This window comes from Pleurodeles waltl, chromosome 9 (assembly GCF_031143425.1).
Source record: "Pleurodeles waltl isolate 20211129_DDA chromosome 9, aPleWal1.hap1.20221129, whole genome shotgun sequence".
Lineage (NCBI taxonomy): Eukaryota > Metazoa > Chordata > Amphibia > Caudata > Salamandridae > Pleurodeles > Pleurodeles waltl.
In genome coordinates, this window is record NC_090448.1 from 577,025,564 (window position 1) to 577,051,597 (window position 26,034).

General features: G+C 48.7%; 1 protein-coding gene across 1 annotated transcript in view; it reads right to left on the reverse strand.

The window, feature by feature from the left end:
- Positions 1-26,034, reverse strand: part of LOC138259682 (cytochrome P450 2G1-like) — an 855,404-nt gene that overhangs the window by 519,372 nt on the left and 309,998 nt on the right. Inside the window, exon 3 of the mRNA XM_069207565.1 lies at positions 8,488-8,637. Within this exon, the coding sequence (XP_069063666.1) occupies positions 8,488-8,637 (150 nt within the window). The remainder of the gene's footprint in view (positions 1-8,487; positions 8,638-26,034) is intronic.

Below are 26,034 nucleotides of genomic sequence, written 5' to 3' on the forward strand. Positions count from 1 at the left end.
GTTACTACACCATATATTCAACTGATATGATCTGATCAAGAACCATTCTCAATAGTGGTTAATAATGACCAAACAGTGAGGCACAAAACACTATTCAACTATCAGCAGTGATTTTATACCAATGATTAGATACTTATTTTCACAGAAACATCACCCAAGAAATAATCAAACGAGGAGGTGACTATGCCTGAAGAACTATCAAATTTTCCTCATGGAATTTTTACAGCTCAGTTTAGGGGCTTTATTTAGAATTTGGTAGAAGATATACTCCGTCAAAAATGTGGTGGATATTCCACCTGCCAAAATCATGGTCCCTCTGCTCTATTTGGAGTCAGGGGACTCGCTTTGTTTTCAAAAGTGTGGCCTACGGTAGCTCTGCGGGCAATGACCTGTCTGCTGTAGCTGGTCAAAGTACCTTAGGACATATTTAGGCAGACATTCCGACATTCGTTTTTTACGGGCGAGTAAAAAGCACTCTGTTCCGTGTTGTTATCTCTCTTTGGGCTTCAAACCACGGCCATGTCATGGCAGTGTCTTTCATTGGTTTGTGGGCTTGGCTTTTAAAATCTGCTTGCTTTCATTAGTGGAAGGCATGCATACGTCGTGCCTTTTCTGTGGTTAGCCCTCCTCGAGCGGAGCAACCAAGTACTGAAAACATAAGAGGCTTGGGGGGTGATTACGACCTTGGCGGGCGGCATGAGCCGCCCGCCAAGATCTGACTGTCGTGCGGCCGCCAATGCGGCCGCACCCCCGCCGCAGCCATTTGGAGATCCCTGCTGGGCCGGCGGGCGGAAACCTGGTTTCCGCCCGCCGGCCCAGCTGGGATCGCGCCACAACATAGGAGCCGGCTCCAAATGGAGCCGGCGGTGTTGCGGCCGTGCGACGGGTGCAGTTGCACCCGTCGTGCTTTTCACTGTCTGCATAGCAGACAGTGAAAAGCTGCATGGGGCCCTGTCAGGGGTCCCCTGCACTGCCCATGCCAGTGGCATGGGCAGTGCAGGGGTCCCCAGATGCCCCACGACTCCCCTTTCCGCCAGCCTTTTCCTGGCGGTGCAAACCGCTAGAAAAAGGCTGGCGGTCAGGTACTTGTAATCCCCTGGGCAGCGCTGCAAGCAGCGCTGCCCAGGCGGATTATCACCGCCGGGGCAAAAGTGGGGGAATAACGCCAGCCCTGGCGGTGTGACCGCGGCGCTTCCGCCGCGGTCGTAATACGCCTGGAAGCACCGCCAGCCTGTTGGCGGTGCTTCTGTCATTTTAGCCCTGGCGGTCTCGTACCGCCAGGGTCAAAATGACCCCCTTGGTGTTTTCCGTCCGGTTTGTGGACTACTTTTTCGCAGAAGTCCATCGCTTTGCATGACATCGGCGCTATTACATTGTTAATTGCACTTTTGCCGGTTACGTAGATAATTGCACTTTTGCCAATAGGTTTCACTACAAGTGAACTGTTATTTCCGTTTGTGTGTCTAATTTGCACTGATGGTGGCCCTCAGCTCGCTTATGTGAAACTTTTACTTTTCAGTTTTTCGATATCAAACTCCCACTTTGAGAGTAGGTTTATGAGATAAAAACGTATCTGAGCAGCCGTATTAAGGGACATATTTGTAAGCCCCTAGCGCCGCCAGAGCGTCACTTTTAGCGACGCTTCGGTGGCACTGTGCCATTTTCCATATTTACAAGGTGGCGTTAAGCAACCTTGTAAAGACTTAGGTGGTCATTACGACTCCCGCCGGCGGCGGTAACTGCACGCCCGGCGGGAGCCGCCGAATGACCGCACCGTGGTCAAATGACCGCGGCGGTCATTCTGAGTTTCCCGCTGGGCTGGCGGGCGACCGCCAGAAGGCCGTCCGCCCGCCCAGCGGGAAACCCCCTTCCACGAGGATGCCGGCTCCGAATGGAGCCGGCGGAGTGGAAGGGGTGCGACGGGTGCAGTTGCACCCGTCGCGATTTTCAGTGTCTGCCACGCAGACACTGAAAATCTATGTGGGGCCCTGTTAGGGGGCCCCTGCAGTGCCCATGCCAATGGCATGGGCACTGCAGGGGCCCCCAGGGGCCCCACGACACCCGTTCCCGCCAGCCAGGTTCTGGCGGTGAAAACCGCCAGAACCAGGCTGGGGGGAAGGGGGTCGGAATCCCCATGGCGGCGCTGCTTGCAGCGCCGCCGTGGAGGATTCCCTGGGGCAGCGGGAAGCCGGCGGGAAACCGCCGTCTTCCCTTTTCTGACCGCGGCTTTACCGCCGCGGTCAGAATGCCCCCGGAAGCACCGCCAGCCTGTTGGCGGTGCTTCCGCGGTCAGAATGACCCCCTTAACGCCCCCTTGTAAATATGGCCTACCCGACACAGTTTTCTGTGGCAGAGGGGCGTGCAATGGTTGTTGCTGTGGGTGTTCCACTGCAAAACCTATTGTATTCTGATGCTGCCTCAGATTTACAAGGATTCGTAAACCTGAGTGTAGGAGGCTGGACTGGCTTGTAGTGAGTACCAAGGGGTACTTGCACCTTGCACCAGGCCCAGTTATCCCTTATTAGTGTATAGGGTGTCTAGCAGCTTAGGCTGATAGATAATGGTAGCTTAGCAGAGCAGCTTAGGCTGAACTAGGAGACGTGTGAAGCTACTACAGTACCACTTAGTGTCATATGCACAATATCATAAGAAAACACAATACACAGTTATACTAAAAATAAAGGTACTTTATTTTTATGACAATATGCCAAAGTATCTTAGAGTGTACCCTCAGTGAGAGGATAGGAAATATACACAAGATATATGTACACAATACCAAAAATATGCAGTATAGTCTTAGAAAACAGTGCAAACAATGTATAGTTACAATAGGATGCAATGGGGACACATAGGGATAGGGGCAACACAAACCATATACTCCAAAAGTGGAATGCGAACCACGAATGGACCCCAAACCTATGCGACCTTGTAGAGGGTCGCTGGGACTATTAGAAAATAGTGAGAGTTAGAAAAATAACCCTCCGCAAGACCCTGAAAAGTGAGTGCAAAGTGCACTAAAGTTCCCCTAAAGACAAAGAAGTCGTGTTAGAGGAATAATGCAGGAAAGACACAAACCAACAATGCAACAACGCTGGATTTCCAATCTGGGGTACCTGTGGAACAAGGGGACCAAGTCCAAAAGTCACAAGCAAGTCAGAGATGGGCAGATGCCCAGGAAATGCCAGCTGCGGGTGCAAAGAAGCTTCTACTGGACAGAAGAAGCTGCGGTTTCTGCAGGAACGCAAAGGGCTAGAGTCTTCCCCTTTGGAGGACAGATCCCGCTCGCCTTGTAGAGTCATGCAGAAGTGTTTTCCTGCCAAAAGAACGCCAACAAGCCTTGCTAGCTGCAAATCATGTGGTTAGCGTTTTTGGACGCTGCTGTGGCCCAGGAGGGACCAGGAGGTCGCAAATTGGACCAGGAGAGAGAGGGGATGTAGAGCAAGACAAAGAGCCCTCTCAGCAGCAGGTAGCACCCGGAAAAGTGCAAGAAACAGGCACTACAAGGATGCATGAAACGATGCTCACCCGAAATTACACAAAGGAGTCCCACGTCGCCGGAGACCAACTTAGAAAGTCGTGCAATGCAGGTTAGTGTGCCGTGGACCCAGGCTTGGCTGTGCACAAAGGATTTCCGCCGGAAGTGCACAGGGGCCGTAGTAGCTGCAAAAGTCGCAGTTCCCAGCAATGCAGTCTAGCGAGGTGAGGCAAGGACTTACCTCCACCAAACTTGGACTGAAGAGTCACTGGACTGTGGGGGCCACTTGGACAGAGTTGCTGGATTCGAGGGACCTCGCTCATCGTGCTGAGAGGAGACCCAAGGGACCGGTAATGCAGCTTTTTGGTGCCTGCGGTTGCAGGGGGAAGATTCCGTCGACCCACGGGAGATTTCTTCAGAGCTTCTAGTGCAGAGAGGAGGCAGACTACCCCCACAGCATGCACCACCAGGAAAACAGTTGAGAAGGCGGCAGGATCAGCGTTACAGAGTTGCAGTAGTCGTCTTTGCTACTATGTTTCAGGTTTGCAGGCTTCCAGCGCGGTCAGCAGTCGATTCCTTGGCAGAAGGTGAAGAGAGAGATGCAGAGGAACTCGGATGAGCTCTTGCATTCGTTATCTAAAGTTTCCCCAGAGACAGAGACCCTAAATAGCCAGAAAAGAGGGTTTGGCTACTTAGGAGAGAGGATAGGCTAGCAACACCTGAAGGAGTCTATCACAAGGAGTCTCTGACGTCACCTGGTGGCACTGGCCACTCAGAGCAGTCCAGTGTGCCAGCAGCACCTCTGTTTCCAAGATGGCAGAGGTCTGGAGCACACTGGAGGAGCTCTGGACACCTCCCAGGGGAGGTGCAGGTCAGGGGAGTGGTCACTCCCCTTTCCTTTGTCCAGTTCCGCGCCAGAGCAGGGCTAAGGGGTCTCCTGAACCGGTGTAGACTGGCTTATGCAGAATTGGGCACATCTGTGCCCAACAAAGCATTTCCAGAGGCTGGGGGAGGCTACTCCTCCCCTGCCTTCACACCATTTTCCAAAGGGAGAGGGTGTAACACCCTCTCTCAGAGGAAGTCCTTTGTTCTGCCATCCTGGGCCAGGCCTGGCTGGACCCCAGGAGGGCAGATGCCTGTCTGAGGGGTTGGCAGCAGCTGCAGTGAAACCCCAGGAAGGGCAGTTTGGCAGTACCAGGGTCTGTGCTACAGACCACTGGGATCATGGGATTGTGCCAACTATGCCAGGATGACATAGAGGGGGCAATTCCATGATCATAGACATGTTACATGGCCATATTCGGAGTTACCATGGTGACGCTACATATAGGTATTGACCTATATGTAGTGCACGCGTGTAATGGTGTCCCCGCACTGACAAAGTCCGGAGAATTTGCCCTGACCAATGTAAGAACACCTTGCTTAGTACCCGGGTGCCCACACACTAAGTAACTTTGCACCTAACCTTCACTCAAGTGAGGGTAAGACATATAGGTGACTTATAAGTTACTTAAGTGCAGAGTAAAATGGCTGTGAAATAACGTGGATGTTATTTCACTCAGGCCGCAGTGGCAGTCCTGTGTAAGAATTGTCTCAGCTCCCTATGGTTGGCAAAAGAAATGCTGCAGCCCATAGGGATCTCCTGGAACCCCAATACCCTGGGTACCTAGGTACCATATACAAGGGAATTGTAAGGGTGTTCCAGTGTGCCAATGAGAATTGGTAAAATTAGTCATTAGCCTGCAGTGACAATTTTAAAAGCAGAGAGAGCATAAACACTGAGGTTCTGGTTAGCAGAGCGTCAGTGATACAGTTAGGCACCACACAGGGAACACATACAGGCCACAAACTTATGAGCACTGGGGTCCTGGCTAGCAGTATCCCAGTGACACATATCAAACCCACTGACAACATAGGGTTTTCACTATGAGCACTGGGCCCTGGCTAGCAGGATCCCAGTGAGACAGTAAAAACACCCTGACATATACTCACAAACAGGCCAAAAGTGGGGGTAACAAGGCTAGAAAGAGACTACCTTCCTACATGCATGTATTATGTGGTGCAAGGGTATACAAAGTGGCGCAATGCTTGCATTGCGCCACTTTGTAAATATGGAGCGTTGGGAAATGCCACCTTAACACCACATTTGTGTCAAGAAATGATGCAAATGTGGTACAAGGTGGAGCTAGGGGCATCATAAATACACCCTATAGTACTTTCATTGCTCCATACGTGGGGAGAAATTTGGGTTGCCTATAAATTAGGTGAGAGGAGGCAGGGATTTTTTAAGAGACCCTTCCCTGTCATCATTGAGTCCCAAGAGGCCAATATAGTTCTTCTAACAGGGGAGGAATCCAGGCTTCATGAATTTTATTTTTTAGGCAGCCAGGGGAGTTTCCATAGGTGGTCCCTAGCTATTAGCTGATTCATGAAGCACAATGCCTTTTCTCTCTCTTCGCTGCTCCATTCGACCATATATTGCAAGTACACTGTATGGCAATACTTTAATACATACTTTACTACATAGGGAATGCCCAATCCCCCTTCCCCTACTTGCTAGTAAAAAAATAATGCAGCAAATCTAGGTTTCTTCCCTCCTCATGCAAGGTTTTTCAATGTATGTTCAATTTCCACCAGGGATCCAGTGGTTGTAGGGGTAGTGTCTGTACAACATATAAGAATCTAGGCAAGGCTATCATTTTAAAAGCAACTATTTTCCAAATCCAGGATAAAGCTCCTGTGTAACACATCTATAAAACTGGTATGAGGGAGTACCGAAGATCATTGTAATTTACACAAGCCATTTCCTCCAGCTACGGAAATATTTTAACTTAGAGATATGTGATACAATTATTTGTCCAAGCCAAGGGGAACCTTTACTAGATATGGACATTCAGGTCAACAGGTGAGGTTTGATTCAAAAGCTGCAATTTCTGCAGGTTAATTTTAAACCATGAAACTAGACCAAATCCCTCCAACTCTTCCAATATGGGTGAAAATGACAGCATCGCATCAGACAGGGCAACAACAAATCATCTGAGTACAAGCAGATCTTATTTTCCTTTCTACAGAGGAATATCCCTTTCATTTCTTCCCAGTCTCTTATTTCATTCAACAGGGGCTTCATGGATAGAGTGAACAAGAAGGATGACATTGGACAGCCATGTCTTGTAACCCTCCCAGTTCCAAACAAATGTGATGCCTTCCCATTAACTGAGAACCTGGCCACCTGGTGTACCCCTGGTGATACCCCGAAGCCATTCCTAGGATGCTTGTCCCCGGTCCGGGAGGACTTGGCTTGGCAGTTTGGGCTGGACTGTTCCCGTGGGGATCAGGGTCAGGACTGATTTGCATTTGACTGGGTCCAAACTGGGGTGGCATGGTGAGTAAAAGAACGATGGATTGAACTGAGATCTGTGACTAGGGGTGAGGGTTTGAAAAGCTTCAGCACTCCGTCCATCATCCTTTTGTGTGGGAAAATGGTGCATCTGCCCAACACAGGAGTAACAGGATCAAAATGTTTATTTACCTTTGTTTCTTCCTCTTTCCATGTTTGCTGCATTCTGTAACCCACCTAGAAAGAGGAATATGCCTCTTTGGATTACTTCTGTGTAGTAAGGTGTTCCTTCCTTCTCACAACCACTCCTGGCCATAACAAAAGGCACCCTTCCACAGTGGTGCAAGGGCGCTTGCATTAGAGCTAGTCGACACATAGTGCACCAGGGAAGCGAGAGAACAGAAATGCTCCATATCTTTGCAAATATGGATAATTTCTGTTTTTTCCCTTTCAAGCAACGCAAGACAGCAACTTTTCTTGCTGTGCTGTGTTGCGTAAAATAATAGTAAATATGCCCCTAGATGTTAAAGAAAAATTTACTGTTGCGTATTTCTCAGCTTCAAGAGGTATGTGTGGCAGGACAATGAAGAAACGGTTAATAATGGCCCAAAAACTTTCGATAGGATTGCATCTCTTAGACCGGGCCGGCGGGAGAGCAGGTGGAAGGAATAAAGAACAGGTAAATATGGAAGCCGTCCATATCAGTCAGGGATGTTTGTTGGGCTACTTTTGTTAGGTACATCATGTTACCTTTGTTCAAATTGAATATAATGTCGTTAAAAAAAAGTGCACGGTGAAGAGACCAGTTTGGACTTAAGCCTCTGACAGACTCCCACGTCACTAAGCTCCACTCTCTATATGCAGACAAATCTGTCACCCGGGCACAAAACAATGCTTCAGATACAAGTGTTACATTAAATTCTACAACTACTGATAAATATGCTTGGATGACTCAGACAATATCATTTAATTTTACCAGAATATTTGGTAAAGGCTGCAATTGGCAGAAAAAAACATGATTTGAACACAGCTATGACCAAACACTAAACCATTCTGTAAGCAGTAGTGAGGGAAGGGAAATGTGAATGATACAATAATAGTCCATTGATAAAAGCCCCTATGATTATATTATACATACATACAAATTTAGTAAAATCTTGACTAACAAAAGACCGAAAACTATATGAGCAGGCGAAATAATTGTATGCAATTAAAACAACAGAAAATTTGATGTGGATTTTTGTGTTGCATTCAATAACCGTTATATATAACTACATATAGGTGTGTTGTGTGACCAGTGTCCCATCATTTGTGCTGTGATTTTAATATGCAATATTATCAAATGTGCAATTGAGGCAATAAGACAATACCTTGGACAGCCATGCAACAGTAGACCTACCTGCAATACAATACTACAAACTGAACAACATTTTGAAAAACATTTTCATCAGTTCTGATAACATAACAAAAATAGATTATATATCGTATGTCTGAAAACCACGAGTATAGTCTCAATACCAGAAGTGATAACACAAATAACACTATGTAAATCATGTTCTTTAGTGACAGGTAATCAGAAATGAGAGTGGGCGGTACCATTGCCAACACACGAGGAGGTGCTGAGTTCTTCAAAGAATAGGATTTTCACATTAATAAACAGAACTCCAAACCGAACCTTTCATCTGTTTGAGCTCCTCCACTAGAAAAAGCGCCTCCTCTTGAATGCGTTCTTCTATGCTCTTCTTTCCCATTCCAAAGTTTCTCAGTGTCATGAGAGAAAATCGACGCAGTTGCTTCCAGCGCTCGCCATTACCGGAAATAATGCCTGAAGAGCAAGGAAATAAAAGTTTAGCATGAGTCCTAAGACTATCGAGTGTATATTCGTTAACATTTCTGTCAGAAAACCGAGCTGTGCTAACTCAATATCAATGCATACGCAAACTATAAACATAATAGATATCTAAAAAAGGGGTCTATTTACAAAGGCATTTGGGGTGCAGTACTGCTGTAGCACTCTTTAATGTACTCAAATATGCTTTTCTAAATTAGTCCCAAAACATCTTAAACAGGTATAATAAACAGGTATAATAAAGTGGGGATATTCAGGAAATAATCATATACATATATTCTTAATTGAAAGGCCTGTGTTCTCTTGCATTTTAATTAATAAGTAGTTGAATGCTTCGGACCAACCTTGCTATATTAAATAACCATAGCTTTCAACCCCATTATTACTTGTTAATTGTTGGGGTAAGGTGAGACTGAGAGGTAGAGTGAATATGTTTGTGAATATATATATGTAAACTCTGAGAGTTTTGTGTATATATATATATATATATATATATATATATATATATATATATATGGGGTCATTATGAACATGGCGGTAAATACTGTCCCCCACCGTGGCGGTGCTGAAAAGAATCCTGCCATTGGCAGTGAACAGAAACTCGACATATAAAAATGCAAAAATCCGAATCTGACAAAAATTTCCCTGCCACTAGTCACCGCCAGGACCTTGTCGGCAAAAATGCTGGACATCCCACCCTGCCACCGCTGAGCACACAAACTCCCCGTCCTCCAAATAATGATGCACATATCACAGCGGCGGTCAGTGGAAGTCGAACGACTTTTGGCGGTACAGACCACCACGGCCAGCAATGGGACCCAACAGTAAGAATTGCACACATTGGCAAGTTTGAAACCCATACACCTGACACACATCCACTACACTATAAAACACTCACAGACACACCCCACAATCCTTTGCACCACCAATAGGACAACTGAGATTGAGAACTTCATAAGCAGACACTGAACACCACAACACACGAATCACACACCCAACACCACAACAGCACCTTCAACTAGATCCACACAACACACCACTCACAACACACACCATGGCACCCCCTAAGCACCCAAGCTTCACAGAAACGGAGCTAAGGACCCTGGTGGACAAGATACTGAAGGTCGTGCCACAATTATTCGGGGCACAGGTCCAGCACACACCCATCGCCACGAAGATGGAGTTATGGCAGACCGTTGTCAACAAGGTCAATGCAGTGGGACACCATCCATGCACGAGGGTCGGCATCCGCAATAGATGGAACGACCTGTGTGGGAAGGTGAGGTCCATGGCATCCCGGCACAACATTGCAGTCCAGAAGACTTGGGGAGGACCTCCACCAACACCACCCGACTACACTGACTGAGAGGAAAAGGTAATTGGCCATCCTGCACCCTGAGGGCCTCACTGGACTCACTGGAGAAATGGACTTGAGCAAGTTGTCTACAATTACGCCATAGCCATCACATCTGTAATGCGTGCACTACCCCACCCCTCCAACAGCCACCAGGACCACTACCCCATCCAGGCCTCAATCACAAAATCCAGTCACCCTGCATACCCACAATTGCACCAATAGGCCCACATACCTCCCCCTGTGCACAGCCACCTACTCCTGCAAGTAATCACAAAGGCACTACACCACCCACAATGCACCTCCATATCCTAAGCAAAATGCAATGGCAACCTCACAAAGGCACCCTGCATGGCCCAAAAGTGGAAAACCTTCACAAAACAGCCCAGCCCTGTGCACCCCATCCGATTAAGCAATTGTAACAGACATGTCCATCCCCCCTAACAGGCACCACCACCCATGCCACCCTGACGGACAGGACAAGGAGTGGCAGTTCCCCGCATGGAGACAGAGGCACCACCCAGGACACGGGGGAGGGAACCCTGGACAGTGAGGAATGCCCTGGCCCCTCACACAGTCCTGGACTGTCACCATCCAGGAGCCCCACCCAGGACACTACTGACACCCCTACCACCCACCCACCAACATCAGGCCAGGGCAGCCGGCCCCACACCTGTGTATCCAGGCCACAGTCTGGCGGAACACAAGGACAGAGGCCACAGTCACCACCTACCAACAGGCAGGAAGATGATGGCCCCAGTACAAGTGGTACTGCCAGACCTGTGCAGGTGACACAGGCAAAGGGGGTAGGCCCAGTGGGAGGGCATCAGTGGCCCAGGGGGTAGGCCACAGGATGGATGCTGCAGCTAAGGACGTTATCGCTGAGGTCCTGGGAGCATACCACCATACCCAAGACAGGATGGACCAGATTGTGGCCACCCTGGAGCAGAGTCAAAGGCTGCAGATAGCCAAACACCAAGAGACCATGGAGCAGTGGAAACAGGCACAATACCACCATGGACACCATAGCAGGTGCGCGGCTGCACCTTGTCCCAACCCAGCCTGAGACCCCCACAGACCAGGAAGATCCTACTACAGGCCAAGATACAGACCTACCAACAACGGCAGCAGCAACAACTGGACTTGTGCCACCATCTGAGGACACACAGGAGACCAGCACCTCAACCCGCACAGGCCAACACCAGGCACCCAAACGGTCCCTCAGGCCCAGATATGGTACTGGAACACCTGCCCTCCCATAAGAAAGTGACTCAGACAAGAACTGTCCCTCAAGTGTGCTACTGAACTACCATCTTCACCGTGCAATAACTGTAGGAAAGTACCATCTTGCCTGGCATGTTACCCCCATATTTCACTGTATATGTTGTTTTAGTGTATGTGTCATTGGGACCCTGCCAGCCAGGGCCCCAGTGCTCATAAGTGTGCCCTGTATGAGTTCCCTGTGTGATGACTAACTGTCTCACTGAGGCTCTGCTAACCAGAACCTCAGTGGTTATGCTCTCTCTGCTTTCTAAATTGTCACTAACAGGCTAGTGACCAATTTCACCAATTCACATTGGCATACTGGAACACCCTTATAATTCCCTAGTATATGGTACTTAGGTACCCAGGGTATTGGGGTTCCAGGAGATCCCTATGGGCTGCAGCATTTCTTTTGCCACCCATAGGGAGCTCTGACAATTCTTACACAGGCCTGCCACTGCAGCCTGAGTGAAATAACGTCCACGTTATTTCACAGCCATTTACCACTGCACTTAAGTAACTTATAAGTCACCTATATGTCTAACCTTCACCTGGTGAAGGTTGGGTGCAAAGTTACTAAGTGTGTGGGCACCCTGGCACTAGCCAAGGTGCCCCACATCGTTCAGGGCAAATTCCACGGACTTTGTGAGTGCGGGGACACCATTTCACGCGTGCACTATACATAGGTCACTACCTATGTATAGCGTCACAATGGTAACTCCGAACATGGCCATGTAACATGTCTAAGATCATGAAATTGTCACCCCAATGCCATTCTGGCATTGGGGAGAAAATTCCATGATCCCCCGAGTCTCTAGCACAGACCCGGGTACTGCCAAACTGCCTTTCCCGGGGTTTCACAGCAGCTGCTGCTGCTGCCAACCCCTCAGACAGGTTTCTGCCCTCCTGGGGTCCAACCAGGCCTGGCCCAGGAAGGCAGAACAAAGGACTTCCTCAGAGAGAGGGTGTTACACCCTCTCCCTTTGGAAAAATGTGTCAGGGCTGGGGAGGAGTAGCCTCTGGAAATGCTTTGATGGGCACAGATGGTGCCCATCTCTGCATAAGCCAGTCTACACCGGTTCAGGGATCCCCCAGCCCTGCTCTGGTGCGAAACTGGACAAAGGAAAGGGGAGTGAGCACTCCCCTGACCTGCACCTCCCAGGGGAGGTGCCCAGAGCTCCTCCAACGTGCCCCAGACCTCTGCCATCTTGGATTCTGAGGTGTGCTGGCACACTGGACTGCTCTGAGTGGCCAGGGCCAGTAGGTGATGTCAGAGACTATTTCTGATAGTGTAGGAAAGTACCATCTTGCCTGGCATGTTACCCCCATTTGTCACTGTATATATGTTGTTTTAGTTGTATGTGTCACTGGGACCCTGCCAGCCAGGGCCCCAGTGCTCATAAGTGTGCCCTGAATGTGTTACCTGTGTTATGACTAACTGTCTCACTGAGGCTCTGCTATCCAGAACCTCAGTGGTTATGCTCTCTCATTTCTTTCAAATTGTCACTAACAGGCTAGTGACCAATTTTACCAATTTACATTGGCATACTGGAACACCCTTATAATTCCCTAGTATATGGTACTGAGGTACCCAGGGTATTGGGGTTCCAGGAGATCCCTATGGGCTGCAGCATTACTTTTGCCACCCATAGGGAGCTCTGACAATTCTTACACAGGCCTGCCACTGCAGCCTGAGTGAAATAACGTCCACGTTATTTCACAGCCATTTACCACTGCACTTAAGTAACTTATAAGTCACCTATATGTTTAACCTTTACCTGGTAAAGGTTAGGTGCAAAGTTAGTTAGTGTGTGGGCACCCTGGCACTAGCCAAGGTGCCCCCACATTGTTCAGGGCAAATTCCCCGGACTTTGTGAGTGCGGGGACACCATTACACACGTGCACTACACATAGGTCACTACCTATGTGTAGCTTCACAATGGTAACTCCGAATATGGCCATGTAACATGTCTATGATCATGGAATTGCCCCCTCTATGCCATCCTGGCATAGTTGGCACAATCCCATGATCCCACAGGTCTGTAGCTCAGACCTGGGTACTGCCAAACTACCTTCCCCGGGGTTTCACTGCAGCTGCTGCTGCTGCCAACCCCTCAGACAGGTTTCTGCCCTCCTGGGGTCCAGCCAGGCTTGGCCCAGGATGGCAGAACAAAGAACTTCCTCAGAGAGAGGGTGTTACACCCTCTCCCTTTGGAAAAAGGTGTTAAGGCAGGGGAGGTGTAGCTTCCCCTAGCCTCTGGAAATGCTGTCATGGGCACAGATGGTGCCCATTTCTGCATAAGCCAGTCTACACCGGTTCAGGGACCCCTCAGCCCTGCTCTGCACGAAACTGGAAAAAGGAAAGGGGAGTGACCACTCCCCTGACCTGCACCTCCCCTGGGAGGTGCCCAGAGCTCCTCCAGTGTGCTCCAGACCTCTGCCATCTTGGAAACAGAGGTGCTGCTGGCACACTGGACTGCTCTGAGTGGCCAGGGCCAGCAGGTGACGTCAGAGACTCCTTCTGATAGGCTCCTTCAGGTGTTGCTAGCCTATCTTCTCTCCTAAGTAGCCAAACCCTCTTTTCTGGCTATTTAGGGTCTCTGCTTTGGGAATTTCCTTAGATAACGAATGCAAGAGCTCATCAGAGTTCCTCTGCATCTCTATCTTCACCTTCTGCAAACGAACCGACTGCTGACCGCGCTGGAAGCCTGCAAAACTGCAACAAAGTAGCGAAGACGACTACTGCAACTCTGTAACGCTGATCCTGCCACCTTCTCGACTGTTTTCCTGGTGGTGCTTGCTGTGGGGGTAGTCTGCCTCCTCTCTGCACTAGAAGCTCCAAAGAAATCTCCCGTGGGTCGACGGAATCTTCCCCCTGCTACCGCAGGCACCAAAGAACTGCATCACCGGTACCCTGGGTCTCCTCTCAGCACAACGAGCGATGTCCCTTGAATCCAGCAACTCTGTCCAAGTGATTCTCACAGTCCAGTGACTCTTCAGTCCAAGTTTGGTAGAGGTAAGTCCTTGCCTCCCCACGCCAGACTGCATTGCTGGGAACCGTGACTTTTGCAGCTACTCCGGCCTCTGTGCACTTCCGGCGGAAATCCTTTGTGCACAGCCAAGCCTGCGTCCACGGCACTCTAACCTGCATTGCACGACTTTCTAAGTTGTCCTCCGGCGACGTGGGACTCCTTTGTGCGACTTCGGGTAAGCACCTTTTCACTCCTCTTCATAGTGCCTGTTCCAGCACTTCTGTGGGTGCTGCCTGCTTCTGAGAGGACTCCTTGTCTTGCTGGGTACCCCCTCTGTCCCCTGACGAAATTGGCGACATCCTGGTCCCTCCTGGGCCACAGCAGCATCCAAAAACACTAACCGCACGACTTGCAGCTAGCAAGGTTTGTTGGCAGTCTTTCTTCAGGAAAACACTTCTGCACAACTCTCCACGGCGTGATGGATCCATCCTCCAAAGGGGACATCTCTAGCCCTTGTTGTTCCTGCAGAATCCTCAGCTTCTACTGCCCAGTAGCAGCTTCTTTGCACCCACAGCTGGCATTTCCTGGGCATCTGCCCATCTCCGACTTGCTTGTGACTTTTGGACTTGGTCCCCTTGTTCCACAGGTACCCTCGACTAGAAATCCATTGTTGTTGCATTGCTGGTTTGTGTCTTTCCTGCAGAATTCCCCTATCACGACTTCTATGTCCTTTGGGGAACTTTAGTGCACTTTGCAACTCACTTTTCAGGGTCTTGGGGTGGGCTATTTTTCTAACCCTAACTGTTTTCTTAAAGTCCCAGCGACCCTCTACAAGGTCACATAGGTTTGGGGTCCATTCGTGGTTCGCATTCCACTTTTGGAGTATTTGGTTTGTGTTGCCCCTATCCCTATGTGTCCCCATTGCATCCTACTGTAACTATACATTGTTTGCACTGTTTTCTAATACTATACTGCATATTTTTGGTATTGTGTACATATATCTTGTGTATATTTGCTATCCTCATACTGAGGGTACTCACTGAGATACTTTTGGCATATTGTCATAAAAATAAAGTACCTTTATTTTTAGTATATCTGTGTATTGTGTTTTCTTATGATATTGTGCATATGACACTAGTGGTACTGTAGGAGCTTCACTCGTCTCCTAGTTCAGCCTAAGCTGCTCTGCTAAGCTACCATTATCTATCAGCCTAAGCTGCTAGACACCCTATACACTAATAAGGGATAATTGGGCCTGGTGCAAGGTGTAAGTACCCCTTGGTACTCACTACAAGCCAGTCCAGCCTCCTACATTGGTTGTGCAGTGGTGGGATAAGTGCTCTGTAACTACTTACCACTTTTGTCATTGTACTTTTCATAAGAGAAAAATATACAAAACAAGTTCAGTGTATGTACACCTAACCAAAAAGTTTTGCATTTCTTTTTTCACTTCTTTTCTAAAGTGCTGAAAAGTACCTCTAAACTTTCTAAAAAGTTCTTAAAAGTTTTAAAAGTTTTTTTTCCTGTTCTTTCAAAAGTTCTAAAAACTTGTTCTCACTTTTTCTGTCACTTAAACACTTTCTATAATGTCTGGCACAGGCCAAACTGTTGATCTGTCCAAAATTGCTTATGATCACCTTAGCTGGAAAGGAGCAAGGAGTCTCTGCATAGAAAGAGGTTTAAGTGTAGGGAAGAATCCCCCCAGAGAACTGTTGGTTAACATGCTTGTAGAACAGGATAAGGCCAGAGGTGCCCCTTCTGTTGAAAAAGTAGTTAATGGTTCACAATCTGATCCAGGGACTCCCCTAGAAAAAGATTCAGGAAAGAAACTTCCTAGCCTGCCCATTACCAGACAGCCTAGCATAGTTGGTACTGATGTAGAGTCACACCATACTGATAGTGTTGCCTCACATCATAGCAAGAGTATTCCTTCACATCATAGTAGAAGTGATGTTTATGTTAACCAAGCTGTTAGGATGCCTTCTGTTAGGGACAGGTCCCCTTCTGTTCTTTCTCAACATACTTCTATTTCAAGGAATGTCCCACCCACCCACCCTGATGACAGAGTGTTAGAAAGGGAGCTCAATAGTTTGAGAGTGGAACAAACCAGACTGAAGCTCAAGAAGAAACAGCTGGAATTGGATAGACAGTCCTTAGAAGTGGAAAGAGAAAGACAGAAATTGGGTTTAGAAACCCATGGTGGCAGCAGCAGTATTCCCAATAGTCATCCTGCAAAAGAGCATGATTCTAGGAATCTGCACAAGATAGTTCCCCCTTATAAGGAGAGGGATGACATTAACAAGTGGTTTGCTGCACTTGAGAGGGCCTGTGTTGTACAGGATGTCCCTCAAAGGCAGTGGGCTGCTATCCTATGGCTATCATTTAGTGGAAAGGGTAGGGATAGGCTCCTTACTGTGAAATAAAGTGATGCCAATAATTTTACAGTTCTTAAGAATGCACTTCTGGATGGTTATGGCTTAACCACTGAACAATACAGGATGAAGTTCAGAGAGACCAAAAAGGAGTCTTCACAAGACTGGGTTGATTTTGTTGACCATTCAGTGAAGGCCTTGGAGGGGTGGTTACATGGCAGTAAAGTTATTGATTATGAAAGCCTATATAACTTGATCCTGAGAGAGCATATTCTTAATAATTGTGTGTCTGATTTGTTGCACCAGTACCTGGTGGACTCTGATCTGACCTCTCCCCAAGAATTGGGAAAGAAGGCAGACAAATGGGTCAGAACAAGGGTGAACATAAAAGTTCATACAGGGGGTGACAAAGATGGCAATAAGAAGAAGGATGGTAAGTCTTCTGACAAGGGTGGGGACTAATCTAAAAATGAGTCTTCATCAGGCCCACAAAAACACTCTGGTGGGGGTGGTGGGTCCAAATCCTCTTCAAATCAAAACAAAGAAAAGAAACCATGGTGCTATTTATGTAAAATAAAAGGCCATTGGACAACAGATCCCAGTTGTCCAAAGAAAAGCACCAAGCCTCCTACCACTACAACCCCTGCTGCTACACCTAGTGCCCCTAGTAATAGCAGTGTTGGTGGGAGCAAACCTACTAATAGCCAATCCAAGGGAGTAGCTGGGCTCACTTTTGGTAACTTAGTTGGGGTTGGTCTGATTAGGGAGACCACAGAGGCTGTGTTAGTCTCTGAGGGGGCTATTGATTTAACCACCTTGGTTGCTTGTCCCCTTAACATAGATAAGTACAAGCAACTACCCCTAATAAATGTTGTTGAGGTTCAGGCCTACAGGGACACAGGTGCCAGTGTTACAATGGTAATAGAGAAACTGGTCCACCCTGAACAACAACTACTTGGTCACCAGTACCAAGTAACCGATGCTCATAACAACACCCTTAGCCACCCCATGGCTGTTGTGAATCTCAACTGGGGGGGGGGGGTTACTGGCCCAAAGAAAGTTGTGGTTGCCTCAGATTTACCTGTAGACTGTCTATTAGGAAATGATTTAGAGACATCAGCTTGGGCAGAAGTGGAGTTGGAGGCTCATGCAGCAATGCTGGGCATTCCAGGGCATATTTTTGCTTTGACAAGGACGACTTGGATCCTGGAAGAATGGACCAAGTGCTCCCTAAAGCTAGGGCTAGTAGAAGTAAAGCACTACCTACTATGCCTCCCTCTACAGTGGATTCTACTTCTGAGGAAGAAGAATTTCCACCCTGTGCAGAACCTACACCAGAGGAGCTGGAAGCAGACACTGCTGAGCTTTTGGGTGAAGGGGGGCCTGCCAGGGAGGAGCTGAGTGTGGCACAGCAGACCTGTCCCACACTAGAGGGTCTAAGACAGCAAGCTGTCAAACAAGCAAATGGGGGTGTCAATGACTCTCACAGAGTTTACTGGGAGGACAACCTCTTGTACACTGAAGCAAGGGATCCAAAACCTGGAGCTGCCAGGAGATTGGTGATTCCTCAGGAGTACAGAAAGTTCCTCCTAATTCTTGCTCACGACATTCCCTTAGCTGGACATTTGGGGCAAATGAAAACTTGGGACAGGCTTGTTCCCCTGTTTCATTGGCCTAGAATGTCAGAGGACACAAAGGAATTTTGTAAGTCCTGTGAAACCTGTCAAGCCAGTGGCAAGACAGGTGGCACTCCAAAGGCACCCCTTATCCCACTGCCTGTGGTTGGGGTTCCCTTTGAAAGGGTAGGGGTTGACATAGTTGGGCCCCTTGACCCTCCTACTGCTTCAGGCAATAGGTTTAACTTGGTGGTAGTGGACCATGCCACCAGATATCCTGAAGCAATTACTCTAAGGACCACTACAGCTCCTGCAGTGGCAAAGGACCTCCTGGGAATCTTTTCCAGGGTGGGCTTCCCAAAAGAGGTGGTATCAGAGAGGGGAAGCAATTTCATGTCTGCTTACTTAAAGGCCATGTGGAAGGAGTGTGGTGTTACATACAAGTTCACCACACCCTCTCATCCACAAACAAATGGACTGGTGGAGAGATTTAACAAAACTCTCAAAGGCATGATTATGGGACTCCCTGAAAAACTCCGCAGGAGATGGGATATCCTTTTACCATGCCTCCTTTTTGCTTACAGGGAGGTACCCCAAAAAGGAGTGGGCTTCAGCCCCTTTGAACTTCTTTTTGGACACCCTGTGAGAGGTCCCCTAACACTTGTTAAGGAGGGTTGGGAACAACCTTTAAAATCTCCAAAGCAAGACATAGTGGACTATGTACTTGGCCTCAGATCAAGGATGGCTGAGTACATGAAAAAGGCCAGTAAAAACCTTCAGGCCAGCCAAGAGCTCCAAAAGCAATGGCATGACCAGAAGGCTGTTTTGGTTCAGTACCAACCAGGGCAGAAAGTATGGGTCTTGGAGCCTGTGGCCCCAAGAGCACTCCAAGATAAATGGAGTGGACCCCACATAATTGTTGAGAAAAAGGGTGAAGTCACCTACTTAGTTCACTTAGGCACTGCCAGGAGTCCCCTTAGGGTGCTCCATGTCAACCGCCTGAAACCCTACTATGACAGGGCTGATCTCACCCTGCTCATGGCAACTGATGAGGGACAGGAAGAAGAGAGTGACCCTCTCCCTGATCTCTTCTCTTCCACAGAACAAGATGCTCTAGTGGAAGGTGTAGTTTTGGCAGATTGTCTTACTGCTGAGCAGAAAGACCACTGCATAAATCTCCTGGGTCAGTTTTCTGAACTCTTCTCTACTGTGCCAGGTACCACTTCTTGGTGTGAGCACACTATAGATACTGGAGACAGCTTGCCTGTCAAAAGTAAGATCTATAGGCAGCCTGACCATGTCAGAGACTGCATAAAGCAAGAGGTGCAGAAAATGCTTGAACTGGGAGTGGTTGAGCACTCTGAAAGTCCATGGGCTTCTCCTGTGGTACTTGTACCAAAACCTCATTCCGAGGATGGAAAGAAGGAAATGCGGTTTTGTGTTGACTACAGAGGTCTCAACCAGGTAACCAAAACTTATGCTCACCCTATACCCAGGGCAGATGAGCTCATAGATACACTGGCATCTGCCAAGTATCTAAGCACTTTTGACTTGACTGCAGGGTATTGGCAGATCAAATTATCAGAAGATGCAAAAGCAAAAACTGCATTTTCAACCATTGGAGGCCATTACCAATTCACAGTAATGCCTTTTGGATTGAAAAATGCACCTGCCACTTTTCAGAGGTTGGTGAACACAGTACTGCAAGGGCTGGAAGCTTTTAGTGCAGCATATCTAGACGATATAGCTGTCTTTAGCTCCAGCTGGGATGAACACCTGGTCCACCTATGGAAAGTTTTAGAGGCCCTGCAAAAGGCAGGCCTCACTATCAAGGCTTCAAAGTGCCAGATAGGGCAGGGGAAGGTGGTTTATCTGGGACACCTTGTTGGTGGGGAACAGATTGCACCCCTTCAGGGGAAAATCCAAACTATTATAGATTGGGTTCCCCCTACTACTCAGACTCAGGTGAGAGCCTTTTTAGGCCTCACTGGGTACTATAGGAGGTTCATAAAGAACTATGGCTCCATTGCAGCCCCTCTTAATGACCTCACTTCAAAGAAAATGCCTAAGAAGGTATTATGGACAGCAAACTGTCAGAAAGCTTTTGAGGAGCTGAAGCAGGCCATGTGCTCTGCACCTGTCCTGAAAAGCCCTTGTTACTCTAAAAAATTATATGTCCAAACTGATGCATCTGAATTAGGAGTAGGGGCAGTCCTATCACAACTCAATTCTGAGGGCCAGGATCAACCTGTTGCTTTTATTAGTAGGAGGTTGACCCCTAGAGAAAAGCGTTGGTCTGCCATAGAGAGGGAGGCCTTTGCAGTTGTCTGGGCACTGAAGAAGTTGAGGCCATACCTGTTTGGCACTCACTTCATGGTTCAGACAGACCACAAACCTCTACTTTGGCTAAAACAAATGAAAGGTGAAAATCCTAAATTGTTGAGGTGGTCCATATCCCTACAGGGAATGGACTATACAGTGGAACATAGACCTGGAAGTAGCCACTCCAATGCAGATGGACTCTCCAGATATTTCCAGTTAGGCAATGAAGACCCATCAGGGAATGACTAGTCTTATTGTCCTTCGTTTGGGGGGGTTGTGTAGGAAAGTACCATCTTGCCTGGCATGTTACCCCCATTTTTCATTGTATATATGTTGTTTTAGTTGTATGTGTTACTGGGACCCTGCCAGCCAGGGCCCCAGTGCTCATAAGTGTGCCCTGAATGTGTTACCTGTGTTATGACTAACTGTCTCACTGAGGCTCTGCTATCCAGAACCTCAGTGGTTATGCTCTCTCATTTCTTTCAAATTGTCACTAACAGGCTAGTGACCAATTTTACCAATTTACATTGGCATACTGGAACACCCTTATAATTCCCTAGTATATGGTACTGAGGTACCCAGGGTATTGGGGTTCCAGGAGATCCCTATCGGCTGCAGCATTTCTTTTGCCACCCATAGGGAGCTCTGACAATTCTTACACAGGCCTGCCACTGCAGCCTGAGTGAAATAACGTCCACGTTATTTCACAGCCATTTACCACTGCACTTAAGTAACTTATAAGTCACCTATATGTCTAACCTTCACCTGGTAAAGGTTGGGTGCAAAGTTACTTAGTGTGTGGGTACCCTGGCACTAGCCAAGGTGCCCCCACATCGTTCTGGGCAAATTCCACGGACTTTGTGAGTGCGGGGACACCATTTCACACGTGCACTATACATAGGTCACTACCTATGTATAGCGTCACAATGGTAACTCCGAACATGGCCATGTAACATGTCTAAGATCATGAAATTGTCACCCCAATGCCATTCTGGCATTGGGGAGAAAATTCCATGATCCCCCGAGTCTCTAGCACAGACCCGGGTACTGCCAAACTGCCTTTCCCGGGGTTTCACTGCAGCTGCTGCTGCTGCCAACCCCTCAGACAGGTTTCTGCCCTCCTGGGGTCCAACCAGGCCTGGCCCAGGAAGGCAGAACAAAGGACTTCCTCAGAGAGAGGGTGTTACACCCTCTCCCTTTGGAAAAAGGTGTCAGGGCTGGGGAGGAATAGCCTCCTCCAGCCTCTGGAAATGCTTTGATGGGCACAGATGGTGCCCATCTCTGCATAAGCCAGTCTACACCGGTTCAGGGATCCCCCAGCCCTGCTCTGGTGCGAAACTGGACAAAGGAAAGGGGAGTGAGCACTCCCCTGACCTGCACCTCCCAGGGGAGGTGCCCAGAGCTCCTCCAACGTGCCCCAGACCTCTGCATCTTGGATTCAGAGGTGTGCTGGCACACTGGACTGCTCTGAGTGGCCAGGGCCAGTAGGTGATGTCAGAGACTCCTTCTGATAGTGTAGGAAAGTACCATCTTGCCTGGCATGTTACCCCCATTTTTCACTGTATATATGTTGTTTTAGTTGTATGTGTCACTGGGACCCTGCCAGCCAGGGCCCCAGTGCTCATAAGTGTGCCCTGAATGTTTTACCTGTGTTATGACTAACTTTCTCACTGAGGCTCTGCTATCCAGAACCTCAGTGGTTATGCTCTCTCATTTCTTTCAAATTGTCACTAACAGGCTAGTGACCAATTTTACCAATTTACATTGGCATACTGGAACACCCTTATAATTCCCTAGTATATGGTACTGAGGTACCCAGGGTATTGGGGTTTCAGGAGATCCCTATGGGCTGCAGCATTTCTTTTGCCACCCATAGGGAGCTCTGACAATTCTTACACAGGCCTGCCACTGCAGCCTGAGTGAAATAACGTCCACGTTATTTCACAACCATTAACCACTGCACTTAAGTAACTTATAAGTCACCTATATGTCTAACCTTTACCTGGTAAAGGTTAGGTGCAAAGTTACTTAGTGTGTGGGCACCCTGGCACTAGCCAAGGTGCCCCCACATTGTTCAGGGCAAATTCCCCGGACTTTGTGAGTGCGGGGACACCATTACACGTGTGCACGACACATAGGTCACTACCTATGTGTAGCTTCACAATGGTAACTCCGAATATGGCCATGTAACATGTCTATGATCATGGAATTGCCCCCTCTATGCCATCCTGGCATAGTTGGCACAATCCCATGATCCCACAGGTCTGTAGCTCAGACCTGGGTACTGCCAAACTACCTTTCCCGCGGTTTCACTGCAGCTGCTGCTGCTGCCAACCCCTCAGACAGGTTTCTGCCCTCCTGGTGTCCAGCCAGCCTTGGCCCAGGATGGCAGAACAAAGGACTTCCTCAGAGAGAGGGTGTTACACCCTCTCCCTTTGGAAAAAGGTGTTAAGGCAGGGGAGGAGTAGCTTCCCCCAGCCTCTGGAAATGCTTTCATGGGCACAGATGGTGCCCATTTCTGCATAAGCCAGTCTACACCGGTTCAGGGACCCCTCAGCCCTGCTCTGGCACGAAACTGGACAAAGGAAAGGGGAGTGACCACTCCCCTGACCTTCACCTCCCCTGGGAGGTGCCCAGAGCTCCTCCAGTGTGCTCCAGACCTCTGCCATCTTGGAAACAGAGGTGCTGCTGGCACACTGGACTGCTCTGAGTGGCCAGGGCCAGCAGGTGACATCAGAGACTCCTTCTGATAGGCTCCTTCAGGTGTTGCTAGCCTATCTTCTCTCCTAAGTAGCCAAACCCTCTTTTCTGGCTATTTAGGGTCTCTGCTTTGGGGATTTCCTTAGATAACGAATGCAAGAGCTCATCAGAGTTCCTCTACATCTCACTCTTCACCTTCTGCCAAGGAATCGACTGCTGACCGCGCTGGAAGCCTGCAAAACTGCAACAAAGTAGCGAAGACGACTACTGCAACTCTGTAACGCTGATCATGCCGCCTTCTCGACTGTTTTCCTGGTGGTGCATGCTGTGGGGGTAGTCTGCCTCCTCTCTGCACTAGAAGCTCCGAAGAAATCTCCTGTGGATCGACGGAATCTTCCCCCTGCTACCGCAGGCACCAAAGAACTGCATCACCAGTACCCTGGGTCTCCTCTCAGCACAACGAGCGAGGTCCCTTGAATCCAGCAACTCTGTCCAAGTGACTCCCACAGTCCAGTGACTCTTCAGTCCAAGTTTGGTGGAGGTAAGTCCTTGCCTCCCCACGCCAGACTGCATTGCTGGGAACTGCAACTTTTGCAGCTACTCCGGCCTCTGTGCACTTCCGGCGGAAATCCTTTGTGCACAGCCAAGCCTGGTTCCACGACACTCTAACCTGCATTGCACGACTTTCTAAGTCGTCCTCCGGCGATGTGGGACTCCTTTGTGCGACTTCGGTTGAGCACCATTTCACTCCTCTTCATAGTGCCTGTTTCGGCACTTATGTGGGTGCTGCCTGCTTCTGAGAGGGCTCCTTGTCTTGCTGGGCGCCTCCTCTGTCCCCTGACGCAATTGGCAACATCCTGGTCTCTCCTGGGCTACAGCAGCATCCAAAAACACTAACCGCACGACTTGCAGCTAGCAAGGCTTGTTGGCAGTCTTTCTTCAGGAAAACACTTCTGCACGACTCTCCATGGCGTGTGGGATCCATACTCCAAAGGGGAAGTCTGTAGCCCTTGTCGTTCCTGCAGAATCCTCAGCTTCTACTGCCCAGTAGCAGCTTCTTTGCACCCACAGCTGGCATTTCCTGGGCATCTGCCCATCTCCGACTTGCTTGTGACTTTTGGACTTGGTCCCCTTGTTCCACAGGTACCCTCGACTGGAAATCCATCGTTGTTGCATTGCTGGTTTGTGTCTTTCCTGCAGAATTCCCCTATCACGACTTCTATGTCCTTTGGGGAACTTTAGTGCACTTTGCACTCACTTTTCAGGGTCTTGGGGTGGGCTATTTTTCTAACCCTAACTGTTTTCTTACAGTCCCAGCGACCCTCTACAAGGTCACATAGGTTTGGGGTCCATTCGTGGTTCGCATTCCACTTTTGGAGTATATGGTTTGTGTTGCCCCTATCCCTATGTGTCCCCATTGCATCCTATTGTAACTATACATTGTTTGCACTGTTTTCTAATACTATACTGCATATTTTTGGTATTGTGTACATATATCTTGTGTATATTTGCTATCCTCATACTGAGGGTACTCACTGAGATACTTTTGGCATATTGTCATAAAAATAAAGTACTTTTATTTTTAGTATATCTGTGTATTGTGTTTTCTTATGATATTGTGCATATGACACTAGTGGTACTGTGGGAGCTTCACTCGTCTCCTAGTTCAGCCTAAGCTGCTCTGCTAAGCTACCATTATCTATCAGCCTAAGCTGCTAGACACCCTATACACTAATAAGGGATAACTGGGCCTGGTGCAAGGTGTAAGTACCCCTTGGTACTCACTACAAGCCAGTCCAGCCTCCTACAGAGAGGCTCTTACCTGTGTTACTAGCCTATCCTCCTTCCTAGGTAGCCAAACCTCCTTTTCTGGCTATTTAGGGTCTCTTCTTTGGGGAATTCTTCAGATACCGAATGCAAGAGCTCACCAGAGTTCCTCTGCACTTCTCTCTTCACCTTCTGCCAAAGGATCGACCGCTGACTGCTCAGGACGCCTGCAAAACCGCAACAAAGTAGCAAAGACGACTACTGCAACCTTGTATTGCTTCAACCTGCTGGCTTTCTCGCCTGTTTCCTGGTGGTGCATGCTCTGGGGGTAGCCTGCCTCCTTCTTGCACCAGGAGCTCTGAAGAAATCTCCTGTGGGTCGACGGAATCTTACCCCTGCAACCGCAGGCAACAAAAAACTGCATCACTGGTCCTCTGGGTCCCCTCTCAGCACAACGAGCGTGGTCCCTGGAACTCAGCAACTTTGTCCAGGTGACTTCCACAGTCCTGTGACTCTTCAGTCCAAGTTTGGTGGAGGTAAGTCCTTGCCTCCCCATGCTAGACTGCATTGCTGGGTACTGCGTGATTTGCAGTTGCTCCGGCTGCTGTGCACTCTTCCAGGATTTCCTTCATGCACAGCCAAGCCTGGGTCTCCAACACTCTAACCTGCAGTGCACAACCTCCTGAGTTGTCCTCTGGCGTCGTGGGACTCCCTTTTCTGACTTCGGGTGGACTCCAGTTCACTCCTCTTCCAAGTGCCTGTTCTGGTACTTCTGCAGGTGCTGCCTGCTTCTGTGAGGGCTCCCTGACTTGCTGGGCGCCCCCTCTGTCTCCTCATCCAAGTGGCGACATCCTAGTCCCTCCTGGGCCACAGCAGCATCCAAAATCCCTAACCGCGACCCTTGCAGCTAGCAAGGCTTGTTTACGGTCTTTCTGCATGGGAACACCTCTGCAAGCTTCTTCATGACGTGGGACATCCATCCTCCAAAGGGGAAGTTTCTAGCCCTC